Source organism: Tachysurus vachellii, chromosome 11 (assembly GCF_030014155.1).
Source record: "Tachysurus vachellii isolate PV-2020 chromosome 11, HZAU_Pvac_v1, whole genome shotgun sequence".
Lineage (NCBI taxonomy): Eukaryota > Metazoa > Chordata > Actinopteri > Siluriformes > Bagridae > Tachysurus > Tachysurus vachellii.
Genome location: NC_083470.1, coordinates 62,753 through 90,749, shown reverse-complemented (window position 1 = coordinate 90,749; position 27,997 = coordinate 62,753). Strand labels below are relative to the sequence as shown.

General features: G+C 40.7%; 1 protein-coding gene across 5 annotated transcripts; it reads right to left on the bottom strand.

Annotated features, from left to right (window-relative positions):
- On the bottom strand, positions 1-27,297 carry tnni3k (TNNI3 interacting kinase). Of its 5 annotated transcripts, XM_060880928.1 has the most exons (27): positions 27,009-27,297; positions 24,179-24,343; positions 24,000-24,092; positions 14,465-14,573; positions 14,204-14,289; positions 13,876-13,973; positions 13,668-13,778; positions 13,433-13,531; positions 12,536-12,674; positions 11,839-11,983; positions 10,999-11,103; positions 10,813-10,907; positions 10,450-10,599; positions 10,276-10,362; positions 10,098-10,154; positions 9,856-9,948; positions 9,678-9,735; positions 9,403-9,597; positions 9,218-9,322; positions 8,823-8,875; positions 8,663-8,715; positions 7,941-8,073; positions 7,739-7,848; positions 3,402-3,461; positions 3,001-3,158; positions 1,768-1,844; positions 23-1,684 (listed from the first exon to the last, which is right to left on the bottom strand). In XM_060880928.1, exons 1-27 carry the CDS (start codon positions 27,100-27,102, stop codon positions 1,611-1,613), a joined length of 2,802 nt encoding a protein of 933 aa, XP_060736911.1. In that variant the 5' UTR covers positions 27,103-27,297; the 3' UTR covers positions 23-1,610. The 5 variants fall into 5 exon arrangements, with proteins under 5 accessions (XP_060736907.1, XP_060736908.1, XP_060736909.1 ...); XM_060880924.1 differs by lacking the exons at positions 24,000-24,092; positions 24,179-24,343; positions 27,009-27,297 and adding an exon at positions 20,189-21,347 and having other exon boundaries at positions 1-1,684; XM_060880925.1 differs by lacking the exons at positions 24,000-24,092; positions 24,179-24,343; positions 27,009-27,297 and adding an exon at positions 20,189-21,347 and having other exon boundaries at positions 1-1,684; positions 10,495-10,599.
- Between the last annotated feature and the right edge of the window lie 700 nt (positions 27,298-27,997).

Sequence of the window (27,997 nt, the reverse complement as noted above, 5' to 3'; positions counted from 1 at the left end):
GAAGAAAATATCGAGTAGATGTAAAGTCATAGTATTAGAACACACACTGATTCCAGGTTATTTATCAACATGTAGAATTTAATACATTTAAAATGTTATCAGTTAGAATTTATGGTTCATTATGGTTTATTTTCTGCTGCTCTTATCAGAGAACTGAACTGAGGCAGAAATTAGACACGACTGAATACTGAATTATTTATACAGAGTCTGACTCTCTCTCTCACACACACACACACACACACAAATACACACACACACACAAATACACACACTCACACACACACACACACAAATACACACACACACAAACACACACACACACAAATACACACACAAATACACACACTCACACACACAAATACACACACACTCACACACACACAAATACACACACTCACACAGACACACAAATACACAAACACACAAATACACACACTCACACACACACACACAAATACACACACACACTCACACACACACACACAAATACACACAAATACACACACTCACACAGACACACAAATACACAAACACACAAATACACACACTCACACACACACACACACAAATACACACACACACACACACAAATACACACAAATACACACACTCACACAGACACACAAATACACAAACACACAAATACACACACACACACACACAAATACAAACACACACAAATACACACACTCACACACACACACACAAATACACACACAAATACACACACACACAAACACACACACACACAAATACACACACACACAAATACACACACTCACACACACAAATACACACAATTACACACACACTCACACACACACAAATACACACACTCACACACACACAAATACACACACTCACACACACACAAATACACACACACACTCACACACACACACACACACACACAAATACACACACTCACACACACACACAAATACACACAAATACACACACACACACAAATACACACACTCACACAGACACACAAATACACAAACACACAAATACACACACTCACACACACAAATACACACACACACAAATACACACACTCACACACACAAATACACACAAATACACACACTCACAAACACACACACACAAATTCACTCACACTCACACACACACACACACACAAATACACACACAAATACACACATACACACAAATACACTCACAAACACACACACACAAATTCACTCACACACACACTCACACACACACACACAAATACACACACTCTCACAAACACACACACACAAATTCACTCACACACATACTTCAAAGGGAAATGTCTACATTTTCATTTTTAGATGTTAATTTCACTCTTCTGTCAGAATTAACAAGACAATAAAATATTTAAGAGTATCTAACATTTACGTGTTTATTTTAATATTAACACAACAAACTGATTTAACTCAATTTAGATTTGATAAAATATAATAAAGCCGTAAGTGAGTGTATTTGTGTGTGCGAGTGTGATTGTGTGAGTGTGTCTGAATGTGTGTGTGTGATTGATGATTGTGTGTGGGTGTGTGTGTGTATGTGTGTGTGTGTGTATGTGTGTGTGTGTGTGTGTGTGTGTGTGTGTGTGTGCATGTTTATCAGCTGGTATCCTCAAGGCTGGTGTTGCTGCTGGAGTGGAACCTCATGGTGCTCATGGGATCTGATACATAACCTGCAACAGAGAACATACAGAGTGTCACACATACAGTAGAGTATTATACACACAAACACACACACAAACACACACACACACACCATTTCTATCGATGGGGAACTGCATGTTTCTTCTGAGCTCATCCAGAGACAGACCCTGGGAGGTACGACGTCCAGAACTGCATATAAACAACAAGAGCATGATGAACAACACACTGTACATACAAATTAACTAATTAATACATTGTGTACTCAATAATATTCGATGTATATAGTATACAAATCAATACTCACAAATAAACACTGTAGTGTGTGTGTGTGTGTGTGTGTGTGTGTGTGCACGCACGTGCTATTTTACACATTTAAATAATAATTTCACTGAAACTAAATGTAGCATAAAGACTATGTAGAGGAAAGGATGCCACTGCATTGTGGCTCCACCAGAGGGTGACAGAGAGCTGACACAGTTATTAGGACTAACCAGCTCCAGCTGGTTCTCAGTGGCTCTCAATCCTCTTCTTCTCTTCTTTGGCGGTGTACTTACCTGTGTTTGGTTTTAAATTAATAAGTAAACATTTTATGAATTAAATCAAACACTTGGGGGTCACGGTGGCTTAGTGTGTTAGCACGTTCGCCTCACACCTCCAGGGTTGGGGGTTCGATTCCCACCTCCACCTTGTGTGTGTGGAGTTTGCATGTTCTCCCCGTGCCTCGGGGGTTTCCTCCGGGTACTCCGGTTTCCTCCCCCGGTGAAAAAACATGCATGGTAGGTTGATTGGCATCTCTGGAAAATTGTCCGTAGTGTGTGATTGTGTGAGTGAATGAGAGTGTGTGTGTGTGTGCCCTGCGATGGGTTGGCACTCCGTCCAGGGTGTATCCTGCCTTGATGCCCGATGATGCCTGAGATAGGCACAGGCTCCCCGTGACCCGAGGTAGTTCGGATAAGCGGTGAATGAATTCATAGAAGATGAGTGAGTGAATTAAATCAAACACTTTTCCATAAATTGCACACAAGATGTATTTAATTTCACTCTCACTGCAGCTGTGTCTCAGTGGACATTAGACTGTTACTAAACCTCGGTTTTCTCACTCACAGAACTGGAACAAAGTGTCATTCCTATTTTTATTTTATTTTTCGTAATTTGTTTCCCAGCAAATCATTGTAACCTGTGTGTGTGTGTGTGTGTGTGTGTGTGTGTGTGTGAGAGAGAGAGAGAGAGAGAGAATTTTGAATTACACTTTTCTGACAAAGCGCATTTTCCTCATGTTAATATCACTCCATGAGTTATGCTAATAACTTATAACCCTTATGTAGGCATATGAGTGTTTCTATACCTCCACACAGTACGAGTGTTTATGGCATACTCCAGTTCAAAGCGTGATCGCAGTGCAGCTACATGACTTCGACCTGGACTCATGCGACCATACAAACAGTCTGAAGATGCCGATGGAGAAAGGGAACCACTGCTGTTACTGGAGCTTGGAGACATCAGCTACACACACACACACACACTTTACACTCACATCATAGTAAAATCTGTGTCAGAAGGTTGTATTGAACCTAAAGTGCAGTGTGAAAATGCTGTAACAAGATGCAAGAGTACTGAAAGGACTTTTTACTGATGATATAAAACATTAACAGAAATGAATGGCACACAGTCACAGTGTTAAACATGTTAAACATCACACTTTAGTTCACAAACTAGTTTTAGTACAAGCTGAGGATCAAATATTACCTCAATGTTGCACAAACACTCCTCTAGTTTAGATACAACCTCTGAGAACTCTGGCCGCTCCTGAGACAAGCACAAACAACAATAATAGCATTAGTAAAGAACCTACTGGTGAGCAATCTGAGCTAAAAAATAACTGTGAATTTAGTGACTACACGGTGTGACCTGTAAAAGAATTGTGTATTCACATTTCAGAATAAATACAGCGTGTAGTGTTATTGTACAGCGTGTAGTGTTATTGTACAGTGTGTAGTGTCACTGTACAGTGTGTAGTGTTATTGTACAGTGTGTAGTGTTATTGTACAGTGTGTAGTGTTATTGTACAGCGTGTAGTGTCACTGTACAGCATGTAGTGTTATTGTACAGTGTGTAGTGTCACTGTACAGTGTGTAGTGTTATTGTACAGTGTGTAGTGTTATTGTACAGTGTGTAGTGTCACTGTACAGTGTGTAGTGTTATTGTACAGCATGTAGTGTTATTGTACAGTGTGTAGTGTCACTGTACAGTGTGTAGTGTTATTGTACAGCATGTAGTGTTATTGTACAGTGTGTAGTGTTATTGTACAGTGTGTAGTGTCACTGCACAGTGTGTAGTGTTATTGTACAGCGTGTAGTGTTATTATACAGTGTGTAGTGTTATTGTACAGCGTGTAGTGTCACTGTACAGCATGTAGTGTTATTGTACAGTGTGTAGTGTCACTGTACAGTGTGTAGTGTTATTGTACAGTGTGAAGTGACAGTTTACAGTGTGTAGTCATATTGTGTTGTGTTACTGTACAGTGTGTAGTGTTATTGTAGTTTGTAATGTTGTTGTGTTGTGTGTAGTATTATCGTTTAGTGTGTAGTGTTATTGTAGTGTGTAGTTTTATTGTTTAGTGTTACTGTTCAGTGTGTAGTGTTATTGTACAGTGGTAGTGTTATTGTACAGTCTGTAGTGTTATTGTATAGTGTGTAGTATTATTGTATAGTTTATGTGCTGTGTGTGTGTGTGTGTGTTGGGATCTTAAAAACATGTGAAAAGGTGTGTTATAATTTTATTTCATATTTATGTATTACTGAATTTACTGCACAATTTAACCTTGGGTTTCTTTTTTAGGAACAGCTCAGTACATTTCCAACATTAACAGACTCTCTCATCCAGAGTGATGTACAAAAGTGCTTTTAGGTCTCTATCATTGAATATTAACTTTGGTTCACTAGGTTACAGATTTAAGAGACCATGAGCCTAAAACACTGTTCAAATTATTTTTTAATATACACATAAAAACAGGGGAGAAAGTGCTAGTTCAAGTATTTCATGAAGAAGTAGGTCTTCAACCATTGTTTGAAGATATCCAGTGACTCAGCTGTCTTGTAGTAAACTTCCCTCTTACCCTGAGAGATGGTGGGACCAGTGGAGCAGTGCTGTAGATCTGAGGGTGTGAGGTGCAGTGCAGGAGTGATGAAGGCTTTGATGGAAGAGGGAGATGGTCCATTTTTGGCTTTGTAGACAATCATCAGTGTTTAAATCTGATGTGTGCAGCTACCGGAAGCCAGTGGAGGAGTGCAGCAGTGTGGTGGTGTGGAGAACTTTGGTAGGTTGAAAATGAGTCGTGCAGCTGCATTTTGGATCATTTGCAGAGGGCGGATAGCGTTCATATGTAGACCTGCCAGCAGTGTGTTATAGTAATCCAGTCTAGAAATGACAAGAGACTGAACAAGTACCTGAGCAGCCTATGTGGACAGAAATGGCCGAATCCTTCTAATGTTGTAGAGAAGAAACCGACATGAGCGAGTCACATTAGCAACATGAGAGGAAAAGGACAGTTGAGTGTCCATGGTTACCCCAAGGTTGTGAGCTGTGGCTGAAGGGGAGATCAGATCGTTGTGCAGGGATATAACAAGATCATGACCTGGGGATGAATCACCTGATGATCAGCAGTTCAGTTTACAGTATACAGAAAGAAAAGAAGAGGACCAAGTACTGAGCCCTGTGGGACACCAGGGGAGAGTTTGCATGGAGCAGATGTCACTCTCCTCCATGTTACCTGATATGAGCGACCTTCCATGTAGGAAGAAAACCATTCCCATGCTGATCCACAAATTCCTCCTGGAGAGAGAGTCTTGTGGTTAACCATATCAAATACGGATCCATTGATGATCATGGTGATGAAGGGCAAAAGGTCTTGCGAGATGGTCTGGAGCATAGTGGAAAGGACTGGATCCAATGTGCAGGTGGTAGGATTGAAAGACCGGATGAGTTGTAAAATCTATTCTGCAGCTACGTTTGTGAAATGACACAAAGAAGGAGTAGAGGAATCCTGATTGTGAGATACAGTCAGGGCAGAAGTGAAGGTCCTGCAGATTTTCTCAATCTTCTCGAGGAAAAAAGAACAAAGTCTTCTGCAGTCAGGGAGGATGAAGCAGGTGGAACCAGCGAGGTTGAGTAGAGAAGAGAATATGTTGTGGAGCTTACAGGGGTCTTGTGCTGAAGCTTCAAGCTTTTCCTTTGTAACATCTTTGAGAGCGGAACATGGAAAATGTACCAATGTGAATTTATTAAGTGTTCTTTTCATCAATAGTGGCAGTTCAAAGAGGCTGGAGTCTACTTATAAGATACGGGGGAGGCCTTCAGGCCTAAGAGATGAAGCAGTCCAGCCCCGCCTTGCACTCTGAATCAGTGACGCTGACCTTGGTGCTGCACAATTTCCTCCACTCACAGGTGCTGTCCATGGTGCTGCACCACCACTGCTTTCCTCTCCCGGCATGATTATCTTGGCGAAGAGCACAATTTCCACCTCACCTTGTAGAAGGAAGTCTTGGCAGAAGTCACATCTGAAGAGAAGTTGGCCAGGAGTGTACGGAAAGAGTCAAGATCTGCATGAAGTTGTGATTTCTTCCACTTCCTCTCAGATGAACTTAGCTCTCTTTGATTGTTGCGCAACACCAAGGACACTGAAAACCAAGGAGCAGAACAAGAAGTTTTCTTGGGTTTGGTGGACAGAGGACAGAGAAAGTCCATGAATGAAGAAAGTGTCCGTGTCTGTGTCCAAGGGTAATGAGACTCAGGGTCAGGAAGAGATGAAATAGTGCCAGAAGCTACAGAAGAAGGGGAGACAGAGTGGAGGTTGCGGTGGGTAAGAGAGAGGCTGAAAGTTAGTTAGGATAGGGAGAGTGATGGTGAGGGATACCAGGTGATGATCAGAGATGTGAAGTGGGGTAGCAGTCACGTCTGTAGCTGGGGAAGGACGGGTGAAAACCAGGTCCAGGATATTTCCTCCTTTTTGTGTGGAGAGGTAGCTCTTGAGTGTCAAGGCGAATTAGTCGGGAAGAGTCAGGAGGGAAAAAGATTGAAGCTTGTCAGAGGGGAGGTTGAAATCACCAAGCACTGTCAGAGGGGAGCTATCAGAAGGGAAAGCACAGAGCAGTTTGTCCATTTCTTCCAGGAAGTCTCCTAGGGGACCAGGAGGGAGGTAGACAACAATGATGACAAAGTTGATTGGAGAGGAAACTGAAATGGAATTCAAACCATCTCCTTGACAACAGTAGACCTGTACCACCACCCCTGCCCAGTTCTTGTGGTGAGTAAAAGCATAGGCAAAGGGTAGAGCTGCTGGTGTAGCAGTGTTCTGTGGGGATATCCAGGTCTCAGTTAGCGCCAGAAAATCAAAGGAGTAATGGGAAGTTAAAGCAGAGATAAAATCAGCTTTCTTTACAGCAGACTGGCAATTCCAGAGTCCACCTACCACCACTGTGTGTGACTTACACAACAGAGGAGGGTAGATGAGGTTACTGGGATTGTGACCTCTGCTCTGTAGCTCTGTAGACGAGAGCGTCTGCGACAGTAAGAGGTGACTAGTGAGATGGGTTTGAGGAACACATCTGCAGTAAACCAAGAGTGAGATTTAAAATATGATTTGGTAAAATAGATAATCATAGTACTAGACACTTATTTACAATGCATTAGAGGTTTTAGGGATACTTACAAACAAAATATATCTACAAAGCAGAGAACCTTCCATTTAAATAAGTAAGCCCAAAATTCTTACAAGGGAGACTGAAACTACTCCTGATTAATCTGTTGAGAGAACAACTAAGCAAAGACCAACACTATAATATTAACAATGCTATATATGCTTTATGTAATGTTTTCCTATTCTTATCACAGGACTGACCACAGCCCTACAGTACAAACATACTTTTCTAAATAAAAGTGTAAGATGAGTTAAAATGTTTGTCTAACAAAGAGAAGAGAATAATGTTGTAATTGTTGCAGGGACTTTTGATTGGTTGCAGATTCTGAGTATATTTTTCAAACAATTCATAAATCAAATTGCCACATGATACATTACTTTATCTGACCTCAGGACAGGCATTCCAGCCCCTCATGAGCAGAGCAGACAGCAGTTTAGGGATGGAGTAGCCGATTGGAGGCCGTATGTGATGATATGCCATATCAGCTGCCGCAGCCGCTGAATGTACAGGTGCACACACAGGGAGAGAGACATGTTAATTGTTTATATTTTTATTTATAACACACTATGTGTGTGTTTATATTAGTTACCTGGTTTGAGATGAGCAAAGGGGATCTCTCCTGTCAGCAGCTCCCACAGACACAAAGCGTAACTGAACATGTCGGCCTTCACTGTGTAGCGTGTACACTGAGTAAAAACCTCCGGAGCCATCCAGCGAAGGTTCTACTGATGAGAACTTCCATCAGACATATTGTAGAGCACTATTTTATACAAATCAAAATTGTAATTTGACATACTTCAGAATTAATTAGATTTTTACTGTTCAACCCGTTCACACCGTAACACCCTGTAAACATGTTATGAGTTCCTTCCTGGTTTCACTATATTTAAATCATGCTCACGCCATTAGACAGTTTGACATATTGTTAGTCTAGCTACTTACTGAGACGTTTTCTTTCCATTTCCATTGCTTTCTCTCGTGTTTGACCTTGTGCGTATTGTTTGTTTGATTACTTGGATTAATGGATTATTTGTGTTTTGCTAATTTTGACCTTGCCTGAGTTTGAGTGTTTTCATTAAATTAACTGTGCATATGGATCCCACACTATTGTCCTCCAGCGCCATGTTACGTTAACATTGTGAAGAACTAAAGTAAAATACTCAATAAAATATTGACTTTCTCCATTCCTCAGCCTTTGAGAATACACGACACAAGTGCATGATGGTGTTTAAGCTTCTGAACATGATCATTTAAAGTACATTAATGTTTCCTAAATCATTACATAAGTGCACACGCAATTAGAGAATATACCCCAGGTTGTTTTGTCATGTTGTCTTCATCCATGGAGAGCAGGAAACGTGACTCTGTATAATACACACACTGCTGCTCAGTAATGTAATAATAAACAAAAATATAAATGAACTATTTATTATTTTATTTGTATAACATAAAAAAAAGTGTTGTGACTCACCACCGAAATCAGCCACAACAGCATGACCGTCTTCATACAGCAGAATGTTGTGACTGACAGTAAAACAAAGAACCAAGTCACAAAATATTCTGGACACTGATTGGTCAGAAGATGTTGATTAATTCTCTCTAGCAAAAGCTCTAACAGTAGAGCCATTAATGCACTTGCTCTGATACCTTATGGTTTCTATAGTAACAGCTCATTCACAGAGACATAAAATCATGTATAGATGTTGTAGTGCCATTTTCTATAAGGAGATGTATAATTATGGAAGGAGTCTCCAGTGTCAGTTTTTTATACTTTTTGTCTGTAGCCCACAACAAGAAATGTCATTATAAAACGTAACTGATGATGAAGATGATGATGATGATGATGATGATGATGATGATGATCACCTGTTAAGGTCTCTGTGGATAATGGGCTGAATCAGGTTGTGCAAATATTCCATCCCCTTGGCCACATCAATGGCGATAATAAGTTTTGACTGCAGGTCAATTAGCCTGCACCAACACACACACACACGTACGTCAGCACACATGCGATATACTCAATGTGTGTGTGTGTGTTTACCTCTCCTCACCGTTTTTGTTCATGCAGCAGTGAGAACAGAGATCCTCCAGAGACATACTGTGTGACGATGGCAAACTGACTTGGATCTTCGAGACACGCCCCCACGAATGGAATAACACACGGATGGTTTAAGCGACACAGGATGGAAACTTCACGGCAAAACATGTCTGTGTCTGACTTCGAGCAGTACGTGTTGGCTCGGTACCTGCAACATGCAAAGCACACACAGCACAGACATGACACTGGGATTTAATGATGTCACTGTCACCAAAGGCAGGAACTGACCGTTTAATGGCTACAATCTTGTTGCGACATTTTCCTCTATACACTTTCCCGAATGAGCCTAAAACAAAGAAGATCAATATAAATAGAATAAAAGATAAGTATTTTATAAACTGTAATATGTAAAATAGTAAATCTGTGATCAGTGCTGTGATGATGTCAGAGTCATGATGTCACTCACCTGAGCCAATGATCTCATGGAATTCCAGTTCTGAGAGTTGCAGGTGGAAATGAGACGGGAGACTTGCTCTGAGGATCAAAACATCAGCTTTCTCTGCACACACACACACACACAAACACACACATATATACAAATGTTCAGATGTAAAGTTGTTATTATATAATGTGTTGGTGTATTGTTTGTATTCATTGAATAGTGTTTGTTCATTAGTCATGTGGTGTGTGTGTGTGTGTGTGTGTTACCTTTTGTCATGTTTTTGATCTTCCCAAGTGGAGACGGAACAGAAACATAGGATCCATCTACAATTCAGACCAACAGACTAGTAAAGTGTGTATATCTGTGTGTGCTTATATGCGTGTGTGTGTGTCTGTGTGTGTGTGTGTGTGTGTGTGTGTGTATGCAGGTGTGTGTGTGTCACACCCCCTCCTGGCTGAGAGTATTCATTACAGGGCGAATCTTCTAGAGGACGTTTATAGTGTTTCAGCAGTGTGACGATGGCATCATGACCTAAACACAGAACAAACACACAAACATTATATACTACTTAGTGCCTTCAATGAAGTGTACTAATCTCCTGTGTGAAGTACACTAGACCTTTCTCGTAGGCCCACATCAGACAGGTCTGTTCATCTTTCTCACCACTGGAGCGACTCGGGTCACACGCCACCAGGTTCATGTCAGCTCCAGAGTCCAACAGGAACTGAACAAGGCGGATGTGTCCATGGAAACAGGCGCTGTGTAAACCTATCAGAACGAATAACCAGCAACATCAGCTGTGTGTGTCAACTCTGTTCACTCACCTGGCCTTTACACTCTACTTACACCCACACTAATACTCACATTAACACTAACCAAGAAGAAGTGAAGAAATTAAAAGTGAATTTAATGCAGGATGGAAAGTGAAAAACAATCAGTGATATATAAACAGGACTGTGCATAAATTAAATGTAGATGTACCCGTGTGTCCATCTCGGCCCTGATGATTAACGCTGACTGCATTCTGGTTAATCAGGAACTTGACCATGTCTATGTCTTTACCATAAGTACAGGCACTACACAGAAAGAGCAGAAATCAGAGATGGACCATCAGATCTAAGCTCTAACTTCTTCCCCAGCAGGTTTATAAATGTTTTTTTTTCTTGCCTGTGAAATGCTGTCTCACTGAAGATGTTCTCTTTGGAAAGACTTTCTGTTCCGGTGAGCTGCACCAACTCCTTCACCACCTCAAGCTTCCCACTATAACATGCCCTGTTTATAAAGAACAAATCTGCACTGCTACTCCAGCAGCTCTTGAAAACACACTCACATACCTCTCCACATTCCTGTGGTTTGATGACAAGGATTAACATAAAAAGCAGAAATTGTAAATATATGAATACAGGGCTACATACACTTTTAAATCAATAAAATATTTAAACCATCTTCTTAATAATTTTGCCCATTTAAGCTTTGCTGCTGTGTGACACAAGATAAAAGCATTCACATCATCACCTGCAGATCATGAAATCCTGAAAATACAATTGGTGCTTTCTTACTCTCCTATCGCTGTGACACTTGCCAATCAGAGTTAGTGTAAGGATTAAGGTAAGACCAAAAACAGTCAAATGAGGATTCTATGATGCATCAAAGTAAGATATAAATGTGGCTTATATACATGTCTCTTCTTGATAGTAAGAGTGATAATTAGTGGCATCACTAATTCCCTTTGCAGTGTAAATAAACAGTTTTCTTTTATAAACTCTTTTATTTCACCCTAAAATTCTCAGCTCTAAATGATCTTAACTTCATCTGTGCAATAGAAAAATAACTGTTGGAATTATTTTCCATCTTTGATGCAAAACTGATCCATACATATAGATTTGTGTTTTCAAATATTTAAAAAAAAAGATGACGTATTCTGAAGCGCTCTAAGACATTTAACACCTCAAAATCACAGCAACCTCAGCAGAACTTGTATTAAATGTGTTTTTGCCTCAGACTCACAGATGTAGCGGTGTGTCTCCGTAGATGTTGATGGAATGAGGCTGGACATTAAAGTTTCCCTGCAGCAGGAAATGCACAACCTCAAGGTGGCCAAATCGTGCACAGAAATGCAGTGGCACATGATCCTCATTATCCTGAGCATTTACTACAGACAGAAAAAACAACACTGACCTGAAGTGTTTTTTTCTCCCTTTATTAGTTCTAACAATAAACATGCTGCTACAGAAGGTTACTTTTAAACAGTCCTTCATGTAATTCATCATCTTAGTGTTGTTGATACACACCTTGAGAGTGGGATTATAAACCATTATAAACACTGAGAGTGGGATTATAAACCATTATAAACACTGAGAGTGGGATTATAAACCATTATAAACACTGAGAGTGGGATTATAAATCATTATAAACACTGAGAGTGGGATTATATATCATTATAAACTCAGAGTGGGATTATAAATCATTATAAACACAGAGAGTGGGATTATAAATCATCATAAACACAGAGTGGGGTTATAAATCATTATAAACATAAAGAGTAAATCATCACTCTTCTAAATCTTTAGAATATGAAGGCCAACATTAATGAATAACACACTTCTTCACTGTGAAGGACATTTACATTTTTTATTAATTACTATTGTTAGCATTGGAACACACACACACACACTGTAAGAAGGGTAGTAAGTATGTCTTTTACCATCCACTTGGCCTCCGTCTTCCATCAGCAACCGGATGATGTTCAGGAAACCTTTAGCAGCAGCAAGGTGAAGTGGACGATCTCCCACCTCTCCACTAACGTTAACATCCGCACCAAATTTCAGCAACAACTTGCACACCTGCTCAGGACCAGCACACAACCATTTTGCAGATCAGTGTTTCTAAAGACTTCAGGAAAAAGTGTTCTGTAATTTTAGATTATTTATTATACCACAGCACTGTTGAACTCTGGTTAGTCAAAAAATAACACATAATCTAAGGCTAATAACAGTAAGGCTAATAGTGTTTATTAAACAAAGAAAACAGGTAAATGTTGATATAGTGACATGTTCTCTGAAGATGTGGTGAAGGAGTCTCCAGTGTCAATGCTGTGTACGAGTCAAAGATGAAGCTGGACTTACACTTCTTTGTGTTTTCTCAATAGCATGAAAAGCTGAGATCTTCCCCTTTTTAACTTGAATAGAGAGAATAAAAGTTGGCTGATAAAAAATAAATAGCTAAATAGCTGCTATAATGAAAGTGACAACAGGAATTAACTCAGTTCAACAATTAACACATTAAATAAAGAAAAGGATAAAAATTGTAATGGGTCTTTTTTTAATTGATAAAAAATTGTTGGTCACTTGGGGACGTGATGTTATAAAACAATGTCATCTTTATCACACAACCATGTCACATTTTACAGTCAACATGAAATAATGGAGAGGCTGACAGCTTTTTCTCCACTGAATACAATAATGAACATTCAGCAGCAGAAACACAGGACTGAGTTCACCACATCAGGCATCAGTAGCAGAGGTTTATGCAGTGTTGGTACATGACCAAAAGCAGGACCAAAAATCTAATGTGTGTGTGTTTGTGTGTGTAAAACAGGAACCTGCTCATGGCCATAATAAGCTGCAATGTGCAGAGGTGTGAAGAACACAGCGTCTTGAACATTAACATAAGCACCGTGCTGCAGGAGAATGTCCACTGCCTTTAAAAAAATAAAGACCACAAACTGACTTTAATTAACACACACACAGAGACTTCACACACATGCACACTGACTTTACCCCTGTTTACTGGTATATCTACATGTGTAAATACTGTAAATTTCTGGCTCCACCCACCTCATGATGTCCTGCTATAGTGGCAATGTGCAGAGCCGTAAGTGCTCCGTACCCAACCTGCTGAACATCTGCCCCACCATGCAACAAAGCTGTAACCAGCTCAGCATTATCCTGAGAGAGAGAGAGAGAGAGAGAGAGAGAGAGATTGTGTCATGTCTCTGTGTTAAAATTTTTGTGTGTGTTTTGTGTGTGTTCCGTGTGTGTGTACTGTATAAGCAGCGAGATGGAGGGATGTGAATCCATTGCGACTCAGTCTGGAGGCTCGCAGTCCTTTTAGCAATAGAGTGCGGATATGACTTTTATTTCCTAGATCAGAGGGGCTCAGATTAGATGTTAGAATATCAGAGTAGATCAGACAGTGTTGCAGCACTGATGCAGTGTGGGCTGTGATTACAGAAGCAAGAATCTTACTGATTACTTTACAGAGTAGAGGTTTCATTCCAGTTTATGTTCATTACTGATCAGGGTTTTTAGAAGCCATTGTACCAGAGTAGATTTCAGGTGAGTGTGTGTTGTGTGTGTTGTTTGGTTGGTACCTGCACAGATGCAGCACAGGTGGAGCAGCGACAGTCCGGTCTCAGAGCGATAGTTCAGATTTACTTTGTTAAAAGCTTCATCTGAACTGAACACAACACAGAAACACACCTCACAACACTGGAACCATTTACAACACTGGCTGTGACTCATTTTCAGAGTATATTGTGAATTAAGTTACATAAAAGAATGTATATGATTTCATGAGTTTAATTAAATGAATTAGTGTTAAATCTGTAGAAGATTCTGAAATCATTTATTACCTGAACACATGTTTGAGTTCAGAATATTCTTTATCTTTAATCTTCAGATCATCATCCAGCTTTTCCATAATCACAGAGTACGACTCGCTCACTTTTTTCTTCCACTCATCTGTAGCCACACACAGTGTACACATACACTTGTAAAAGGTGTATTTATTCTATTGAATTTCAGAGATTTCTTTTTGCTCTGATTTGTACAAGTAGAGTAGTGTGTGTGTGTCAAGGGAACTGTAGGATAGGGTAGGATAGTGTAGGGTACGGTAGCATAGTGTAGTGTACATTTACATTTACAGTATTTGGCAGACGCCCTTATCCAGAGTGACGTACATACAGTAAGTGCTTAAATCTCTATCATTGGATACATTAATCCTGGCTCACTAGGTTACATACTTAAGATACCATGAGTTTAAAACATTTGTTCAAAGCTACATTGAAAAAGCTTCAAAAGTTTTTTTTTTTTTTTTTTAATAAATGCAGAAGATAGGGAAAGAAGTGCTAGTTGAAGTGTTTACTGAATAAGTAGGTCTTCAACCGTTTGAAAATAGGCAGTGACTCAGCTGTCCGGACCCCTAGGGGAAGTTCATTCCACCACCTTGGTGCCAGAACAGAAAAGAGTCTTGTAGTATACTTGCCTCTTACACTGAGAGATGGTGAGACCAGTTGAGCAGTGCTGGTAGATCAGAGGGGTGCAGTGCGAGGAGTGACGAGGGCTTTGAGGTAAGAGGGAGCTGGTCCATTTTTGGCTTTGTAGGCCAGCATCAGTGTTTTGAATCTGATGCATGCAGCTACTGGAAGTCAGTGGAGGGTTGAAAACAGGCCATGCAGCTGCATTTTGGATCATTTGCAGAGGACAAATTGAATTCATAGGTAGACCTGCCAGCAGCGTGTTGCAGTAATCCAGTCTTGAAATGACAAAAGACTGAAAAAGTACAGACAAGAGACTGTCAAAAATGGCCGAATCCTTCTAATGTCGTAGAGAAGAAGCCGACATGAGCGAGTCACATTAGCAACATGAGAGGAAAAGGACAGTTGAGTGTCCAGGGTTACCCCAAGGTTGTGAGCTGTGGCTGAAGGGGAGATCAGATCGTTGTGCAGGGATATTGCAAGATCATGACCTGGGGATGAATCATCTGGGATGAACAGCAGTTCAGTTTTGCTAGGATTGAGCTTTAACTGATGAGCAGTCATCCATGATGAAATTTCTCCCAGACATGCTGAGATCCGATCAGAAGCTGTGGTATCTGAGGGTGGGAAAGAGAAGATAAGTTGTGTATCATCAGCATAGCAGTGGTAAGAGAACCCATGTGAGGAAATAACTTCACCAAGAGAGTGAGTATACAGGGAGAAAAGACGAGGACCACGTACTGAGCCCTGTGGGACACCAGTGGAGAGTCTGCGTGGAGCAGATGTCACTCCCCTCCATGTTACCTGATATGAGCGTCAAGGAGGATAAGGACGGATGACAGTTTGACTGATCTAGCAGCATGTAGATTCTCAAAGACATCCAAAATGGCTGTCTCTGTGGAATGAGCTGCTTTAAAGCCAGACTGTTGGGATCTTGGAGGTTGTTCTGTGAGAGATAGACAGACAGTTGATTATAGACAATGCGTTCAAGAATTTTTGAAAGAAATGAGAGAAGTGACACCGGTCTGTAGTTACTGATGTCTAATGGATCCAGAGCAGGTTTCTTTCGGATGGGAATAACCCTTGCTCTCTTGAAAGTAGTTGGTACCTGACCAGATGCTATGGATCTACTGATGATAGTGGTAATGAAGGCCAGAAGGTCTTCCGAGATAGTCTGGAGCATAGTGGAAGAGAGTGGATCCAATGGGTAGGTGGTAGGATTGCAAGACTGGATGAGTTGTAAAATCTCTTCTGCTGCTACAGTTGAGAAATGTGACAACAATACAGCCATACTGTGAGATGTAAGTGCAGTCGGGGCAGAAGTGAAGGTCCTGCAGATTTTCTCAATCTTCTAATGGTAGAAAGAGGCAAAGTCTTCTGCAGTCAGATAGGATGAAGAAGGTGGAGCCAGGGGGTTCAGTAGAGAAGAGATGATGTTGTGGAGGTTCCGAGGGTCTTGTGACAAAGCTTCAAGCTTTTCCTTGTAGAAGGAAGTCTTGGCAGAAGTCACATCTGAGGAGAACTTGGCCAGGAGTGTACAGTAAGAATCAAGATCTTCATCAAGTTGTGATTTCTTCCACTTTCTCTCTGATGATCTTAGCTCTCTTTGATTGGTGCGCAGGACATCTAAAAGCCAAGGAGCAGAACAAGAAGTTTTCTTGGTTTTAGTGGACAGAGAAAGTCCATAGTTGAGGAAAGAGATGAGAGGAAAGTATCTGTGGCCGAGTCCAAGGGTAGTGAGGAAAAAGACTCAGGATCAGGAAGAGAAGAAAGAGTGCCAGATGCTACAGAAGAAGGGGAGACGGCAACGGTTCCGGCGGCAAAGAGCAAGGGGGTGAGAGGTAGTTTTAGGTAGGATAGGGAGAGTGATGGTGAGGGATACCAGGTGATGTGTAGTGGGGTAGCAGTCATGTCTGCAGCTGGAGAAGGACGGGTGAAAACCAGGTCCAGAACATTGCCTCCTTTGTGTGTGGGGATGTAGTTGTTGAGTGTCAGTCAAGAAGAGTCAGGAGGGAAGAAGATTGAAGCTTGTCAGAGGGGAGGCTGAAATCACCAAGCACTGTCAGAGGAGAGCTATCGGAAGGGAAAGCACTAAGCAGTGTGTCCATTTCTTCCAGGAAGTCTCCTAGGGGACCAGGAGGGCGGTAGACAACAATGATAACAAGATTGATTGGAGAGGTAACTGAAATGGCATGGAATTCAAAAGAGGAGATGGTCAAATGAGAAAAGAGGAGAGGTGTAAAGCACCATCTCTTTGACAACAATAAACCTGTACCACCACCCCTGCCTGTTTCTCATGGTGAGTGAGAGAAAGCTTAGGCAGAGGATAAAGCAGCTGGTGTAGCAGTGTTCTGTGGGGATATCCAGGTCTCTGTTAGCGCAAGAAAATCACAGGAGTAATGGGAAGTTAAAGCAGAGATAAAATTTATCAGCTTTCTTTACAGCAGACTGGCAATTCCAGAGCCCACCTACCACCACTGTGTGTGACTCACACAACAGAGGAGGGTAGATGAGGTTACTGGGATTGTGACCTCTGCTCTGTCGATGAGAGCCTCTGTGACAGTAGGAATTGAGTACAGAAATGGGTTTGAGGCAAATATCTGCAGTCAACCAAAAGTGAGAATTAAGGTATGGTAAAATATATCAAACAGTACTAGACACTTATTTTATAATGTGAGATAGAGAGATACTTACAAACTACTATTCACACCTTAAGGGAGACTGAAACTACTCCTGATAAGATCAACAATGGTATAGAATATAACAATATTCAAATCACACAACTCTAGAACAAAGTGAGTTACACAGATAGTATACCTACTTTACCAGAAGACAATATATTCAAATGAAGAGAGTTAAATCACACTGTAGGACAGGGTAGTGCAGTATAGGGTAGGGTAGGGTATTGAAGAATAGGACAAGGTAGTGTAGGGTTGTGAAGTGTAGTGTAGGGTAATGTAGCGTGGGGTAGGGTAGTGTAGGGTATTGTAGCATAGGATAGGGTAGTGTAGTGTAGTGTAATGTGGGGTAGGGTATTGTAGGGTAGGGTAGGGTAGTGTAGTGTAATGTGGTACTGAAGGGTAGTATAGTGAAACACACTGGAAAAAGCAATAGCATCATAAAACAAAAATACTCGCTCAAAATGCTTTTTTGTTATCGCTAACAATTTATTTGTATTCCTGAGTGTCCGCTTCTAGCTGGTTAGCCCGCTAGCATCACTAGCCAGCTAGTGCGGTTACCGCTAGTTCTCTACACCTTCTCACACCAATTATCTCTGTTGTACTGGCCCTATAACAGCATGTCACTTGTGTGTCTGCCTTTGAGTGCAGATGAGGACACGTTTGTGGAACTGGAGCTGGAGGCCGTGGAGAAACAGATCCGTGACCTACAGGTGAAGCAGGCCCAGCTACAGGAGCGGAAAGCCATGCTGGAATCTTCCCGGTCGGTCGCTCACCTGTCTCAGGTAAATCCCCAGCACAAAATTACTACTCCCTCCACCTCAACTCCGTGTATTTCTCTGTCCAGGCCCAGCGCACCCAGGAAGCGGCCTGCCCAGGTCTTGTTCACTCCGGCACCAGGGAACCATGGACCCTGGGTGCAGCAGCAGCAGAAGACGCGAGCCGGGCCCCGGTCGAGGACCTCTACCCCTTTGCCACCACCGGTCTTCGAGATCCCCACCCGGAAACGCTTTGCCCCCCTTCGCGAGACGGAACGCGACGCTGTGATCATCGGATACTCCATCGTCCGTCATGTCTGTGCTACTATTTCTTCATGCCGGCACGAACAACACCAGCCTGAGGCAGTCGGAGATCCTGAAGAGGGACTTCAACACCCTGGTGGAGACGGTTCGAAACACATCGCCCACGGCAAGGATCATCGTGTCTGGACTGCTTCCCATGTACCAGCAAGGAATCAAGAGGTTCAGTAGACTTTTTGCATTAAATGAATGGTTAAAGTCATTGTTTCACATTCAGAATTTACTACTTATCGGTCCATAAACCAGTACACAGAGACTCTCACAATTCAACTTCCATTTAGAGGGATGTACTGTTACTAGTAGCTCGACAGTGAAAGACCTGGTGTTTATTAGACAGCAACTTGTCTTTAAAATCATATCACCCATATTACAAACACAGCCTTCTTCCACCTTAGAAATATTGCCAAGCTTAAAAACATTCGACTATGAGAGGATCCTGAGACATCTAGAGATCTACCAGCTCCAGTTGGACTGTGCTGTACTAGAGAAGAGTTACCAACTCCATGTGGTCTTTGAGGACAACAACCTCCTCATCACTACAACATTTATCAGACTGTATATTTATAATCACACCCCCAGTGTCACCCAGATGAGGATGAGGTTCCCCTTTGAGTCTGGTTCCTCTCAAGGTTTCTTCCTTTACCATCTAAGGGAGTTTTTCCTCCCCACAGTCACCTGAGTAACCTCAGACTTGTTCATTGGGGATAAATACATACACATTTAAATATATCTAATAGTAATCTTGAACTTTTGCATTATATTAATCTTTACATTATTCTTTATAATAACCTTTTGTTCTATGTTTATGTTCTGTAAAGCTGCTTTGAGCTAAAGTGCTATACAAATAAACTTGAATTGAATTTAATAGTGTAGGGTAGGGTATTGTAGTGTAATGTGGTATTGTAGGGTAGTGTAGTGTAGTGCAGGGTATTGTAGTGTAGTTTAGGGTAGAGTAGGTAGTAAGGTTCTTGATTATTTAACAGAAGGTTATAAGTTCAAGCCCCAACACTAATGTGCTGCCAGCTGAGCCCTTGAGCATGGCCCTTAACACTCTGTCCTGCAGAGTACTGCATCATAGCTAACTCTGACCTCTGGCTTCAGTCCAAACAAGCAGAAATATGTGACAAATAAAATTTCTCTGTGATGTAATGTTTATATGACAAATAAAGGTTTTTTTTCTGAAAACTGAACACACTTAATCAACATTTACAAACCTGTACACTGTTACAAACACCAAAAACTGTTATAATCACTGTACACAAACACTAGACAGTTACAAATACTGAAAACTGTTATAATCACTGAACAAAGTCAGAAGCAGTTTAGAGGTTCATAGTTATTACCTGTACATGTCTGTGTAGGTCTAGATTTATAATTTCCCATCACGCTGTTCCAATGATCACCGCTCCTTACTGAACACTGTAATGTCCCTGTGATAAACACCACTAACCACTAACAATATTACTTGAATAAAGGCTCCTGCTTACACAGTGCAGGCAAGATAAAGCAGAGGACCACCACCTTCCTGATAAAAATAAACAGCAGCTATGGGAAGAATGTGTGACAGCTGAACACTGATAAAGCTTTGTGTGTGTTGTGTGTTGTGTGTGTAAAGTCCCCTCTGAAAGTACTAGAACAGAAAGTCGAGTTCTTATGTTTTTGCTTTACACTTAAGACTAGACTTCAACAGATCAAAAGTTGAATATGATTTAGGAAGATCAGTTTCATTTCCTGATATTTACATCTAGATGTTTAAAAATTAGGAACATAGCATTAGTTTAAACCCTTTTTTTCCAAATTATTAAAAATATTGGAACACAACACGTTTTTGTTGTTGCCCAGTTGTGTCCTGTTGAATTGGAAAAGGCCAAAAAGATCTGCTCAGGATCCAAAACATCTGAGTTCATCAGTGAAATATGGCGGTGGTGTCACACAGATGACGTCATTGTCCTTTCATGGCTGCTTCGGAAACAGACTCACTAATCTTCACTGATGATGCAGCTCATGATGGTGGCAGCAAATTGCAGCAGTTTGGTATCAGTGGGTCATCGGGTTGATGTAGTTATAACAGTAATATTCTTTAATGCTAATTGTGCCAATACTTTTACTCAACAAAAGTGCCATGTTTGTAAATATCAGGAAGAAAACAAAAACAAAAGAACTGACCTCACTGATCTATTACTGACAATAAGTGTGTGTAGGCATGTGTGCATGAGCAGTAATAGAGCTCTAAAATATAAAACATTTGAAGAACATTAAAGTTAAATAATTTCTAAAACATATGGTGTTATTCTAAGGGTGTGTTTATAATCAGATGATTCAGAATAGAATTTTATTCTTTTTTTCCACATTTTTTTACAATATTGATAGATTAAGATCAGATATAGAAACGTCATCAGATAAGCAAGCTTTAAATTCTGAAACAGACACACAGATAGAAACTTAATGCAATAAATGTGCTCCATTCAGCTGCATATTGATATTGCTTCCAGAGATCGTTATTCCTGATGTGTTGTAGCTTTTTTTTCCCACAAAATGTCCTTGTGCAGATCATTTCTGAACTTCAGCATGGTCACCAGGTCTTTGTGCTGGAGGATTTCCTGCAGTGAGAGCAGAGTGTGTTTGTGTAAACTCACACTTTCATCTCCGTGAGCTGCTCGGACCATCTGTAGCGTAGTGGAGAATGCGGTCCTCATGTCCTCACACACTGGAAACATGCAGCAGGTCCAAAGGTTACAAACACTCCCATCTCCTGAGACCCTGATGTCCCCCATTTTCAGTCCCCACCGGCTCACACACTCTTCCACAGAAACACCAAACACCTCCAACCTGTTCACGTTTGAACAGCTGGGCACCGTCTTCTTCAGATCATCCTGAACAGCAAATGCCACAGTTACAAATCGTGTCCTGCCATCTGAACACACAGCAAATGAGTTCATGAACGTGTTGGAAGGGACGGAGAGACCCCGGCCCACCCAGCAGCTACTGATGATAGAGCTCTGGCCCAGTTCCACTCCATCCTCCAGTCTGGAGAACTCCACCACACTGCCCTCACGCACTTGCACACTTGGGTGGACAATGCTCTGTATAACACACACATTTTTATTCTCACACACCCCCAGAGAGCAGGAGCTGAAGGTGATGGTCTGGAGACCAAGCTCCTCTCGTAGAAACAGATCTCCAGTGAGGTGGAACAGGAACTCTTCCATAGTGCCCAGGTGGTAGAATTTTGACTCGTTGAGGATTATAACATTCAGCTGTGTTCCTCTGAGATGCTGGAAGATCTTCTTTCTTACCTCCACCAGGTCATTCTCCTTCTTCACGACATTCTCAGTGTTATTTGTGTAATCGGCTGTAGCTCCGGTTCCTAAACTCTGCAGAAAATCACCATAGGCATCAATCTCACATCTCAGAGGTACAATTTCTTGGAACAGGTCCAGCAGCATCTCCACTGTGCCATGACTTATGTAGTAGGTGCTGTCCGTGTAGACCATTTCCTCATCATGCTTCATGAACACGGCGCCACTCCTGTGCATCACATCCACACTAGGTTTGTGAAGGAACCGGAGACAAACTCCATATTCCACATCGTGGACAGGCAGCTCATCTCCATGTTCGAGAACAAACACACCATGTGACTGGCCGATGGATAAGGGGGAGGGGTGTGCAAGGGCGGTGAAACCGGGTTTATTAAACTCCACACTTTGGACGGCGTTGTAGAGCATGACATCATCAGCACACGTGACCAACACGCCAGGATTCATGTGAGCAGGAAAGTCCACATACATGAGCAGCTTCAGATCCAACATCTGATAGACACTATCTCCCAGTGGAAGAGCCATGAAGATCTTCCCCAGAGCACTGACGTGGGGTAAACGCTGACTCCACCCTCCTGCTCACACACACAGTTTACATTTGAAATAATCAGATTAATAATTTGGTGATATGTGAATCATGGCTCTTAAAGTAGGATCTGTGACTGAAAAACTGGCCAGTTACTTAATATAAAACTAATTATTCTAAAAACCATAATAATAATAATAATAATAATAATAATCACAAACAATAATAATGATAAATAATAAAAGTTAATGTTCATGTTAACTTTCCTTTTGATAAAAGTAGGACATGTTGGTGTAAAGGCTTGAATAAATTAATATGGCATTTTCCTATTTTTATTTAAATGAAATCTCAGTTAAAAAAGTTTGAAAAAAAACTTACCTACAAAAACACAACCTAATAAAAAGCCACAGAGTGGCGATGTGGCCACTTTATAGCATGTTATAACCCGAACTCCTCTGACTTTGACATGAAACCTTTGATTTGGAGTCTTTCTTATGGTGCATGTTTATAGGTGTGTTAGGCCCTATTCGGACGGGATTAGTTTTACGTGGGGACGTGGAGTAATGCAATTTTACCTCAGGACGTCTGTAATATTAATTGGCCAATTCGCACGGGACAAGACATCTCAGTAAAACTACAGAAGTGGGAGGGGTAACTCACTTTACACACCACAGTAACCTCCTTGTCGTCATGTGCGTATGACGTTGCTTCCTGTTATCACGTGCGCAAACAGACAACATGGCGCCTCCATGCTTGCAAAACGCGCCAAAAACTACTTTTAAACAGGGAATGACGGAATTTTACCGTACATATTTACAGCGGGTCTATTCGGACGGGATTAGTTTTACCTGAGGTCATTTTTCCGAACCTTTTTACAGAAGGTAAAAGTCGCCGTAATCTTTACTGACATTGTCCGTAATGATTACCGAGATGACACATTCGGACGGGACTAAAATCACCGAGAAGCTCTGGTAATAATTACTTTACCCCCACGTCCCCACGTAAAACTAATCCCGTCCAAATAGGGCTATAGAGTCAGAAAACATAAACATGTTTAAATAATCAACATGTGATGAGACGTCATTGTGGGAGGAGCTACACACGTTTAACACGCTATACTAACATAAAAGGTATAAACTGCTCATTTAATACTTCAGCGCTCATCAGCCTCAACAACACTCTTATTAATCCTCATGTTAATGAGCTGATGAGATAAATAAGTGTGAGGGTTAGTAGATAACTTCCAGTCTGTATCATTGCTTTTAAAATTAATCAGTAGAATTTAGTAGAGTTTAAAGTGTAATAATTTACCAGCGTGTATGAGGAGGACTCTGAGTCTGGATAAAGACTCTCCATACTGATCCCTCAGGAGCTGTAAAACATGTAGTGTAGAGCCCCCATTACCTGAACAACACACACACACACACACACACAGTTTGTATAATTCAGGATTAAGTAGCATTTCAGGTGATTTCTGTTCCTGTACTTGCCGATTTTTCCCCCTGGAGGATCTGCAAACACGTGATAAACACAGAGAGGCAACTCGCCCCTGAGGATCTTCTCCTTTAGCTGAACTTCATACGAACATCTTTGCTCTTCATCTAATGATGTGATCACCACCAGGTCCCAGAACTCACCTGGTTTCACCTCAGCACCTGGAACACAGAACAAAGACCACTGAATCCCACCAACTCCTTAGTGTTAGGGTTAGTGTTAGTCTATGTACCCCGTAATCTGTGTTAGTGTTAGTGTTAGTCTATGTACCCCGTAATCTGTGTTAGTGTTAGTCTATGAACCCCGTAATCTATGTTAGTGTTAGTCTACGTACCCCGTAATCTGTGTTTGTGTTAGTGTTAGTCTACGTACCCCGTAATCTGTGTTAGTGTTAGTCTACGTACCCCGTAATCTGTGTTAGTGTTAGTCTACGTACCCCGTAATCTGTGTTAGTGTTAGTCTACGTACCCCATAATCTGTGTTAGTGTTAGTCTACGTACCCCGTAATCTGTGTTAGTGTTAGTCTACATACCCCGTAATCTGTGTTAGTGTTAGTCTACATACCCCGTAATCTGTGTTAGTGTTAGTCTACATACCCCGTAATCTGTTAGTGTTAGTGTTAGTCTACATACCCCGTAATCTGTGTTAGTGTTAGTCTACATACCCCGTAATCTGTGTTAGTCTACATACCCCGTAATCTGTTAGTGTTAGTGTTAGTCTACATACCCCGTAATCTGTTAGTGTTAGTGTTAGTCTACATACCCTGTAATCTGTTAGTGTTAGTCTACATACCCCGTAATCTGTTAGTGTTAGTCTACATACCCCGTAATGTTAGTGTTAGTGTTAGTCTACATACCCCGTAATGTTAGTGTTAGTCTACATACCCCGTAATCTGTTAGTGTTAGTCTACATACCCCGTAATCTGTTAGTGTTAGTCTACATACCCCGTAATCTTTTAGTGTCAGTGTTAGTCTACATACCCCGTAATCTGTGTTAGTGTTAGTGTTAGTCTACATACCCCGTAATCTGTTAGTGTTAGTCTACATACCCCGTAATCTGTTAGTGTTAGTGTTAGTCTACATACCCCGTAATCTGTTAGTGTTAGTCTACATACCCCGTAATCTGTTAGTGTTAGTCTACATACCCCGTAATCTGTTAGTGTTAGTCTACATACCCCGTAATCTGTTAGTGTTAGTCTACATACCCCGTAATCTGTTAGTGTTAGTCTACATACCCCGTAATCTGTTAGTGTTAGTCTACATACCCCGTAAACTGTTAGTGTTAGTCTACATACCCCGTAATCTGTGTTAGTGTTAGTGTTAGTCTACATACCCCGTAATCTGTTAGTGTTAGTCTACATACCCCGTAATCTGTGTTAGTGTTAGTCTACATACCCCGTAATCTGTTAGTGTTAGTCTACATACCCCGTAATCTGTTAGTGTTAGTCTACATACCCCGTAATCTGTGTTAGTGTTAGTCTACATACCCCGTAATCTGTTAGTGTTAGTGTTAGTCTACATACCCCGTAATCTGTTAGTGTTAGTCTACATACCCCATAATCTGTGTTAGTGTTAGTCTACGTACCCCGTAATCTGTGTTAGTGTTAGTCTACATACCCCGTAATCTGTGTTAGTGTTAGTCTACATACCCCGTAATCTGTGTTAGTGTTAGTCTACATACCCCGTAATCTGTTAGTGTTAGTGTTAGTCTACATACCCCGTAATCTGTGTTAGTGTTAGTCTACATACCCCGTAATCTGTGTTAGTCTACATACCCCGTAATCTGTTAGTGTTAGTGTTAGTCTACATACCCCGTAATCTGTTAGTGTTAGTGTTAGTCTACATACCCTGTAATCTGTTAGTGTTAGTCTACATACCCCGTAATCTGTTAGTGTTAGTCTACATACCCCGTAATGTTAGTGTTAGTGTTAGTCTACATACCCCGTAATGTTAGTGTTAGTCTACATACCCCGTAATCTGTTAGTGTTAGTCTACATACCCCGTAATCTGTTAGTGTTAGTCTACATACCCCGTAATCTTTTAGTGTCAGTGTTAGTCTACATACCCCGTAATCTGTGTTAGTGTTAGTGTTAGTCTACATACCCCGTAATCTGTTAGTGTTAGTCTACATACCCCGTAATCTGTTAGTGTTAGTGTTAGTCTACATACCCCGTAATCTGTTAGTGTTAGTCTACATACCCCGTAATCTGTTAGTGTTAGTCTACATACCCCGTAATCTGTTAGTGTTAGTCTACATACCCCGTAATCTGTTAGTGTTAGTCTACATACCCCGTAATCTGTTAGTGTTAGTCTACATACCCCGTAATCTGTTAGTGTTAGTCTACATACCCCGTAAACTGTTAGTGTTAGTCTACATACCCCGTAATCTGTGTTAGTGTTAGTGTTAGTCTACATACCCCGTAATCTGTTAGTGTTAGTCTACATACCCCGTAATCTGTGTTAGTGTTAGTCTACATACCCCGTAATCTGTTAGTGTTAGTCTACATACCCCGTAATCTGTTAGTGTTAGTCTACATACCCCGTAATCTGTGTTAGTGTTAGTCTACATACCCCGTAATCTGTTAGTGTTAGTGTTAGTCTACATACCCCGTAAACTGTTAGTGTTAGTCTACATACCCCGTAATCTGTTAGTGTTAGTCTACATACCCCGTAATCTGTGTTAGTGTTAGTCTACATACCCCGTAATCTGTTAGTGTTAGTCTACATACCCCGTAATCTGTTAGTGTTAGTCTACATACCCCGTAATCTGTGTTAGTGTTAGTCTACATACCCCGTAATCTGTTAGTGTTAGTGTTAGTCTACATACCCCGTAATCTGTTGAATTTATCCAGTTTTTCTTTAGTGGATTTTTCCAGTTGTGTGTTTTTTACATCCTTTAAATGTTTTCTTTGTTCCGTCATTGTGAGAAATTTGCTATATTAAAAGTCTAATAAAGTCAAACAGAGATTCTTCTCAGTAACTAGCGTCGTGTTTCCGCGCTGTATTTATTTATTTATTTATTTATTAACTGATAAATGAGCTGATAATCCGAACTTTAATAACTTTATTATGTAGCGAAGACAGCGCTGTTTACGTCCTTTAGCTTATTATCACTTCCGACTACTCTGATTCCGATTGGTGACACGTTTTCAGGTGCTAACCAATCATAAAAAGGCAGAGCAAACTGTACGAACCAATCAGTATAAAGTAGGTGGGACTTACATATGAGACACAAAACACTCCTGCAGGGATCATAGACATATACACTACATAGATATATACACTACATAGATATATACACTACATAGATATATACACTACATAGATATATACACTAGATAGATATATACACTAGATAGATATATACACTACATAGATATATACACTACATAGATATATACACTAGATAGATATATACACTACATAGATATATACACTACATAGATATATACACTACATAGATATATACACTACATAGATATATACACTACATAGATGTATACACTAGATAGATATATACACTAGATGTCGCCTTGGGGTCCTACAAATGCGTCAAAACCGCCGCCATAAGAACATAAGATTTTTTTATCTTATGTTAATTAAAAAAATGTATAATATGACTTGCTGTTTAGATTTGTTTTGTTTTTATTGTATTTATGATATTTGTGTTTTTGTAATTTTTGCCATGAAAATAGCTTTTGATTGCTGACATGGTATTAAATAAAATAATCTGAATCTGTTTGTAGATTCCCAAGTGATAAACAGAGACGTCAGTCATGGACAAGTTGCAGGGACACGAAACACTTTTTCTTTAAT